Source organism: Papaver somniferum, chromosome 3 (genome assembly GCF_003573695.1).
Source record: "Papaver somniferum cultivar HN1 chromosome 3, ASM357369v1, whole genome shotgun sequence".
Taxonomy (NCBI): Eukaryota; Viridiplantae; Streptophyta; class Magnoliopsida; order Ranunculales; family Papaveraceae; genus Papaver; species Papaver somniferum.
In genome coordinates this window covers 169,028,704-169,038,227 of record NC_039360.1, presented here as the reverse complement: position 1 = coordinate 169,038,227, position 9,524 = coordinate 169,028,704, and the positions used below count along the sequence as shown (strand labels likewise).

The following is a 9,524-nucleotide window of genomic DNA, read 5'->3' as shown; positions in this document are numbered from 1 at the left end:
TATGTAAAGGATAACTCTAGCAACTGGGAAACCTAATCCCCGCACTTCTTTGTGTTACTAGTTGCATAGCTAGATTCGATTATCCTTTAACCTTAGGTTTCTCACGAGACCATGTAGGTTAACGACTTAAAGACTTCATTGGGATTGTGAAGCCAGGCCCAACTATTTTCTATGTAGTTGCGTGATCTGATATTGCGGTTTCTATCGTGTTGAGTACAATTGTAAAATTGGCTCGAGATTTATATCTCCAATAGGCAAGATAGAAAAGTAATCACAAACACCTTCGTCTCATTGTTTGTGATTCCACAATATCTTGTTTCGCTAGTCCATTAAGATTATTGTGAGGCGATTGATAATACTAGGTTGTTCTTCGGAAATATAAGACCGGTTTATCAATTGATTCTTGTTCACCTTGATTTATCAAAAGACAGAACAAAACTCATAGGTCTTTCTGTGCGAGACAGATTTATCTATTCCAATAGACTTTTCTGTGTGAGACAGATTTGTTTATCAAGTCTTCGACTTTGGGTCGTAGCAACTCTTGGTTGTGGGTGGGATCATCTAACACTAGTGGAAAACAGCAATTCCGCGACTGTCAGGACACGTCATATATACGAGTTAAACGACCCGTTGTAGGGTTATTTGAAAGGGTCGTTTATAAAGCGTTTTTTAATTGAACGACCCCTAAGGCGTGGGTCTCTGAACAGAGACTGTTTCTAACAGTAACTAAACGTTGACCCGCGACATTGGTCGTAGATTTGAATTATAATATAAAAAAAAATCAGATTCAGATCAGCTGAATGTCTGAATGGATGAATCTGGATTAATCTTACTGGTATTTAAGTCAAACAGTCAAGTGTAGTTAAGTCAAACTACAGTCAAGTCAAATTACAGTCAAACTGAAATTGAAATGCAACTTCAAATTTAACTGAAATTCAAATGCAACCTCAAATTGAACTGAAATTCAAATGCAACTCAATTTTAACTGGAATTCAAGTGCAACTTCAAATTTAACTGAGAATTTTAACATTTATTCCATTGGGTGTAAAACTACAAAAAAAATGAAATACTGAGCTCAAATAATACATGTCCAAGGTTGTTAAGTTCTGACAACAATATGGTAAACTAATAAACTGATAAAAAAACAAAATGATAATTCAGCTCCTCCTATGACAATACTTCAAAATGATATTAAGCAGAGCATCAATGTGCTATGTCCTTGGTTCACATGCGACTTCCTGCAAAGCAAATCAACAACAGTACAATGACTTCGTTCAGTTCACAATACACGGTAGAACAAAATAAGTTACTAGATATAGGTCATGTACAACAATGTGAGGTAATTCGACAGACATTCTAGCAATGGGTAGTAGCTGAAAGCACATGTACGAGGTAATTTGACATATAGGCCATGTAGATAACAGTTATTGGATCATTAATTGCAGGGATCAAACCATAATCATTTCCATTCTACCAGATCAATCAAGACCACAACTACAATTCACATCATTTGAACAACTTATACAATCCAAGCAAAACTTTTTTTTTTGAAGAGAAAGGTTAAATTTCATTCATCATGAAATGAAAAGAAAAAAGAATACAAGATGGAGAACGCCGAAGCGTGACAAGATAGAAGGCAAAAGCCTAACCACAGACAACTAAAAAGAAAACAAATGGAGTGTACAACTCCTAAACCAAAGAAACAACAACAGGCTATTGCATACAGTGCAAGATACTTATGCTTAGCCAAAAACAACAAATGGAGTGTAGAACTCCTAAACCAAAAACAACAGCAACGGGCTATGGTAGACCGAGTAAGTTATTTATCCAAGCAAAACTCATTGAAATATACAATCATAAATACATGCAGTATTGGCCACAAAATGCAGGGAAATCATCACACAACCATAACTACGATAGGAGAAGATTGCAACACAACAGAAGCTTCAGGGAAATCGAAGGAAGATACAGGGGAAGAAGAAGATAGTTGCACAAGCTAAACTAGTAATCATATGTGCGTAGGGGAGCTAAACAAGTACTGATTGTCAAGGTTCGGACTATACAATTTCTTTAAAATGCACAGGAAAACTCACATGTGCGCAAAGGAGCTGCATGATTTCCAACAGTTGAATTATAAGGTGATGGGCAAGTTCATTCACGTACGTGTATCCCCATTTCTCGTGCCCTTGGAAAGATAACCAATTGTAGAAAATGAAATTAAAACGAAAGTGAACGTAAAAAATATAGAATATACTAGAAGAGACATGTAAGAAGAAATAGAATGAAACCTTACCTGAGCTTCTCCATTCCAATACTCATCATCTCCAACAGTTGTCAAAATTGATGGAGCTTCATTCGCATTTGCAGTGAAGACAAATGGATCTTCCAAAGCATTCTTATTGGGGTCTGATCTTATTGGAGATTCCAAAACCAAATTCCAATGCTCCCTTGTCACATCTCTACAGTAAAAAACTTGTCTAGATTGAGAAGCATGGATGAATGGATCGTCGACTTCTTTTGAGCTTCTCATAAACCTTCTGAAGTTGACAAACCTCAACTTTGTATCTGAATCCACATAGGATCCATGTATTTTGTCTTCGACTCGCACCCAATCACAGTAAAAAACAATTTCAGAGAAAACTCCATAATCCAGTTCAAGTATACGTTGTAGAACGCCGTAGTATGTAGTATCGTCATCGACCAAGTTAGTATCTCTGGAACTTGCTCTAAAACTAGTGCAAGCTTCCATGGTGACTCCACTATTTTGTGTAGTTAAATTTTTTTCTGCATCGAATGTGTAAAAAAGATAGCCATTAACAAAATATGAGTTGTATGAAACTGTAGTGAAGGTAGGACCAATTGCCAGCCTACGAAAATCTGTCATGGGAGTGCTTTCAAGTTGTTTCTGTAGCCATACAATGTATTCTGTAGGTTTTATCCTCCCCGTACGAGTTTGGTTACAATTACAGACGTATATCTTGTACTTCCTGTCAAACAACACACAAAGTGACAATTGATATAAGCATTAACTAATATACCAAGAAACATAATCAAGTAGTACTACTACTCTTAGATAACCTTGCTTCGAGCGAGCACACACAGATTTTTGAAAATGCCATTATAACAATCCCCAATGTTTAACAATTAATGGCAATAAACTGAACCATAAATCAAAAATAGCGACAAAACAATATAAAAGATAATAAGAAACTTTCAGTTTTAGCATGTGGTAGTTAACTTCCGGTTTAAGTTCATTAGATGTAATAAAGTAATAAACTAAGATCTATCACTGATTAATACTATATTCATTTCTTTGAACTTAATATCCAGTGCATAGTGTGATGAAACGATCTAAATAGAAATCAACTTGGGATTTACTTACTCTTCCCATTCAGTATTTTCATCTGAATGTCTCAATATCCACAAACGAACTTGTTCATATTCTACGGTGGTCAAAAAATGTGGTTTTCCTTGTGATTTAGCTGGGTATGGACCTTCATAAACATCACTGGGCATTGATATCTTTCCACGACATTTAAAAGATTTTCTCCTCACTGCAGGAAGTATCTCCACACAATGGCGCGCTCCTTCATTGACCTCATACTTTTTGGTAATAGAGCCTTCTACATAATTTTTGTTGCGACCTAGAACCTTGTAGTATCTCATTATCCTGCACATGCAGTCAGTAAACAAAGATATGTAAGTTTTGCTTAGTTCCAAAAATAATTAACCGTATATTAGTAAACTAAAGAATCGTATATACCTCTCGTAAGGGTACATCCACCTAAACTGAACATGCCCCAATTGATGTGCCTCTTCTGCCAAGTGTACGACAACATGAGTCATACTAACAAAAAATGCAGGCGGGAAATACATTTCGAACACACATATTGACTCCACCACACGTTCGTGCATTATAAGAAGCTCGGCACGATCAATAACCTTGGAAGTTAGTACTTTGAAAAACAATGATATGTGTCGAACTGCCTCACGCAAAGGCTTATGATCTTTGAAACAATGCATTATAAAAATAGGCATTAACCCCTGCATCAGAATGTGATAATCGTGAGACTTCAAACCCTTCAATTGGAACTCTTTCAGGCATACTTTCTTTTTCCAATTACCACTGTAACCAATTGGAACTTTAATCGTGCTAAGAGTTTTACAGATGACTTCCCTTTCTGCCTTAGACATACAATAAGGTGCACGAGGCATCTCCACTTTTCCATTATCTTCCTTCAACCACAAGCTAGGCTTTAAGTTTAGTAGTTTCAAATCTTTGCGCGCCAGAGGCCCATCCTTGTTCTTGTCCTTATGGCTCATAAAAGTTCCAAACAAATTCTCTGCAAAATTCTTTTTTACATGCATGACATCCACATTGTGCCGGATTTGCAGAAACTGATAAGATTAATTAATTAGAAAGTAATTTTAAACAACACAAACATATTGAAGTAAGGTAACTGCAAAGTATAATTGGTCAATACCCTCAATTTACCTTCCAATATGGGAGACAAAAAATTATCGATCTCTTCGACCACGGAGACTCACGTACGGCCGGCCGCTTGACCAACTTCCCAAATTCTTTGTCTGCGGTTGTTGTCTTGTTGAATAATTCGATGCCACTCAAACGTCTTGGTGCAACCCTTGTCTCCACACTTCCGTTGAAATCAGATGTTTTCCGTCTATAAGGGTGAGACTTATCTCTTAGAAACCTTCTATGACCCATATAAGCATACTTAGTACCCCATTTTAGCCTGATCTCCTATGTATTTTCTCCACACACAGGGCAACCAAATCTTCCAGAAGTACGCACACCAGAAACATGAGCATATGCAGGGAAGTCATGTATAAACCACAATAACATTGCTTTCATTGTAAAGGATGTCTTTGTATGCGCATCGTACGTTACCGCACAGTGTCCACAAATCAATTAACTCGTCGATCAAAGGATGCAAATAAACATCTATGTTATGATTTGGACCAAGTGGACCAGGAATCAATAATGTTAACATCGTAAAATCCATTGACGTGCATTCAGATGGCGGAAGATTGTAACAAGTAAGCATAACAGGCCATGTACTATGCACGCTCATCATTCCGAAAGGGTTAAAACCATCAGTAGCTAGTCCCAGACGTACATTTCGCTTCTCTTCAGAAAAGTCAGGCCACTTCATGTCTATTGACTTCCATTGCGACGAATCCACCGGATGTCTCATGTGTGTAGCACTTTCTTCAACCTTAGCATACCATGTCATCAGCTCAGGTATCCATGCTGTACCATACATACGTTGCAACCTTTCTGTGACTGGAAAATACCTAAGTCTCTTCATTGGAACCTTTTTCGTTGATGTACTGCCTTCTGGTGGTTTCTGCCATCTACTTTCACCACATTTAGGAAACTTATCTTCATTAACATACTCCTTGCGATAAAGAATACAGTCGTTGATGCAAGCATGGATGATATGGACAGGCAACTGAAATGGATTAATCATGTCCTTTGCTTTACGAAAATTAGATGGTAATGTGTTCCATTCCGGTAAAATAATTTTCAAATATCCAAATAATTCAGTCATGAAAACATCAGAACACTGATACCTCGCTTGCATACTAAGCAACTCAACTGTTGCTAAAAGTTTTGTATGTTCAGCATCACAACCTGGAAATAGGGGTTGCACCGCATCCTTCAACCTCTTCCTGCGATTGACAGTAGCCCGATCTTCAACAACATTACCATCTTCAACAACAGTACCATCTTCAACAGAAGTACCATCTTCAACAGCAGTACCAACTTCAACAGCAGTACCAACTTCAACAGTAGTACCCACCTGGTCTTCAGGATTATCAAGACCATCTACACGTCCTAGTGTCTCATTGAATAAGTCAAATATTCTCGTAAAAGATGCAGCTTCCTGATTCAGAACATTATTGGAAGGTAAAGTACGTGCTTGAATATTATTCACACGAGGTCGCTCTCCATGATGGATCCATGTTCGGTATTGGCTGTAGAACCCATAATAAAGAATATCCCCATGTACAACATCTATACATTTTGGTAAACTATTGTAATTCTTACACTTAACGCAAGGACAACGGAATTCTTTGATACCTTCACCAAGACTCTTTGTTGCAAATTGGATGAAAGATTGAACACCTGCAATCCATTGAGGTGAACCCTTGCGTGCAGTCATCCATTCTTTATTTGGAGTAGTTATAAAATTTTGAGACATATGCAAAACAAAGGAATTACATATATATATATATATATATATATATATATATATATATCAGAACCAACTTAATGGACTAATGCTTAACAACTTAACAGTCCAAAGCAATGTAAACAAATATGTCCTGTATACTTCACATAAAGACTCAAGACACCAAATCAAAGCTGATTTTTCAATCTCGCTGCAACCAAGTTTACTACCAGTTCAAGCACGTAATTCTTAAGTGCACCTAATATACAGTTCACATATACATACACGGTACTCTACTTAAGAAAGGATGGCCTTAAGAGATGAACACTTAAAGTCAAATCCACATAAAAAAGTATGAAAACAGATTAATGAAATTGTACATCACTCATTGATTACAAATACACCTACTTATTTTGACCTAATTAAACAAAACCCCAAAATTCAATATACATTATTCAGTTAAAAACCAACCTTCCAACTGAAAATGAAATCAATTGGGCTAAACCTTAATAAATTTTAATTCAGAAAGAGGTACTTACCCTAATAAATTGGTGAGCTAGAGATCTGAGTTCTGAAATCAAATCAGAGTTGTTGAGCCTTCTTTGTTCATCATACAATAGTTTAACTAATTAGGTCAGCCAGGTACATATCGAGAACCAAAATCCTAACTAGAAACTTCGATAATTAAAAGCCTCATCAATTTTACCTAGTACAACATCAATTATATTTGCCTGCGATGAGAGTGTTTTTCAGAAGTAGATATCGAGAGAGAATATAAGTTTATTACGAAAGGAGAGAGATTATTTCCTTTTTCTCTTTCTTTTTTGTTCTCGGATCGATGGATAAGAAACTCATGGTGTCAAAAGAGTCTGATTGATAACTGACTCAGATGAATGGGCTGAATCGCCTTTAAAACGAGTCAGATTTCTTTTTTGATTTTTTTCCCAGTTGATTTTTCCCCAGAAAAGTTCTTAATATGGGAAGATTTTTCACCAGAGGAATTTAACTGAGACAGATTGATAAGAGAAGTTCTTATGTGCTTATAAATGATGATCTTCTCTTGAATGTAAAAGATTATGGTAAACTGTAGTGTTCATCTCTTGCTAATGGTTTTTGATGAAGTTAAAATTTGAATGTAAAAGATTATGGTGATGAAAGGTACCAATTTCTAGCTTTATTTCCTGATTCTCAATTAGTAATGAGTTGAAGTTTCTGTGCAACATGATAATTATCAAAAGACTAGATAAACAGATGCAAAATAGGTCTTGCAGAGATTGAAATTTGAAGTTCCTATAAAATACAAGTTACAAGTTAGTAACAATATTAAAACTGAAATGCTCGAAAAATCCGAAAGCTAATAAATGTAGGCTACTAAATATATTTCATTTGATAAAAGCATGGCTCCAAAACATGCTAAAGCTACATATCCATATAGTAGTTGCAAGACACTTCTTTACATGTTTTGAGCCTCTTATTCTTTACAAAAAAAGAGATGAGACTCAAAACCATACAAACTTGCAAGTTCGACTAAACCCCAAAATACTAACATCTGAAAGTTAAGCTTCCCAACCCCAAAATACTTACATCTGAAAATTAAGCTTCCCCAAAAAGTTACATATATAGACCCCATACGCACGTAAATATATATCCGACATGTATATCCCAACCATGCATGTACACCCAAAAATAAAAACCAGGCCAGTACGTAAATATATATCAAACATCCCAGCCATGTATACCCAAAAAAAGTTCCCAAAAAGTCAGTATCCTCCACTGCAAACCTGAACTCCAACTTGATTAAAAACCATCACCGGCAATTGGAAAAACATAGTTGTGCGGCCATAAAATCTTCTCGCCTATGTTAAGGTCCTTAAAAGTTCCATCGCAATCAAAAATACCCTCAGATTCTAGAAAAACTTCTATAATCTGGACCAAACGACATTCATCATTTATTAGAGGCATAGTCCTGTCTATAAGGCCCAAGGAAACACATCTCTTTCGCATATTTCTCAAAATTACTCTTTGACTGTTAGGTTGACAACCACCAGCATTCATTCCCTGCAGATCATAACCATATCCAATACAACAGTAAGAAATACTGGTGCACATAAGAAGAACAATGCAAACATAATAAATTTTTCAACTGCTCGCTAAGAAAGGTCATACAAAATCAAAGATTAAACACTCAATCATGATTCTACTATTCTAAAATATAAGATTTTATTTTCATTGTTTCTAATTTACTGTCAATTGGAACAAACACTCATTCAATCTAAAAGCAACTCATGCAATTAATCACTAACTAGTTATAGAATGCTACCTGAGCATTAGCATTGCTGGTGCTAGCATTGCAGCTTAAACCAGCCATTAGTGTCTCAACAGTGACCTCAAGAGTACGAACACGTTCTTCCACATCTCTAGCCTTCATCACCTGTTGACGTAACTTCTCCCTAGGAATGGCAGAAGCGCGCACTTCAGTCTTTGATACCCCACCTCCCATTCCTCGAACAAAGCCCCTACCATCAGTTCCAAGCACCTACAAAGAAGTAAACAAAACATTTAGCTAGCAATTGACAAGTTTCTTTTTTGCAAACTGCAACAAAAATTCAAGTTCACCCACCGTAGCCACAACATCTTTTTTCAAATTAGTTTCATTTCTATACTGCTCAGTTTCGTTCAAATCTCTTATCTTTTCCTGCAAAGGACATCAGATTATATGTAAGTGGAAAAACAAGTACAAATAAAACTAAAACATAAATGTATGCAAGTCGATTAAAAACCAAGAAACAACTTACAGCATATTCTCTGCATTTTATTTCATATCAATTTGGGTCCATTAACTCAAGATGTTCTTGAGGGATTTCTTGGTAAACATGTGTTTCCAAGTATACCACAGATCTTGATACACTACCAGTTGGACTTTGTTGCTCCATCAAATGTCGACGACGAGCAATGCCATCCCTTCCAGTAGTGTGGAGAGCTTTCAGTTGCTTCCTTGATTCCCTCCCTATCTGCCTTAGTTTCTTGTCCTTGTCTGAAGCATACAAATCAACAAAGCGTTCCCAATTCTCTCTCCTCACACCTGCTGGTGTATTTTTCTTTTGCTCAGCAATAGTATCAAACTTATCACACCACAGTCTTAGTTTTTTCTTTCTGTTCTTCCATGATTTATTTGCCATTCTTAAAACCTTGCCCTTGATGATTGCAGGTATCTTGTACTCATTGTTAAGGGTCCACCAAATTTCTTCCTTAAATTCCACAGAGACGATCCTCCAATCCTCATAATGTAGTGAAACAACATTCCTGCATATCACCCCAATTCTGGAA

The 9,524-nt window shown here is 36.4% G+C and overlaps 2 protein-coding genes across 2 annotated transcripts; both read right to left on the bottom strand.

Annotated features, from left to right (window-relative positions):
- Nucleotides 1–1,356: 1,356 nt before the first annotated feature.
- Nucleotides 1,357–4,726, bottom strand: LOC113360327. The gene is made up of 5 exons (XM_026603847.1): nucleotides 4,553–4,726; nucleotides 3,764–4,398; nucleotides 3,383–3,670; nucleotides 2,294–2,987; nucleotides 1,357–1,470 (listed from the first exon to the last, which is right to left on the bottom strand). Exons 1-5 carry the CDS (start codon nucleotides 4,724–4,726, stop codon nucleotides 1,357–1,359), a joined length of 1,905 nt encoding a protein of 634 aa, XP_026459632.1.
- A 115-nt stretch (nucleotides 4,727–4,841) lies between these two features.
- On the bottom strand, nucleotides 4,842–6,188 carry LOC113360326. The gene has a single exon (XM_026603846.1). It carries the CDS (start codon nucleotides 6,186–6,188, stop codon nucleotides 4,842–4,844), a length of 1,347 nt encoding a protein of 448 aa, XP_026459631.1.
- Nucleotides 6,189–9,524: the final 3,336 nt, after the last annotated feature.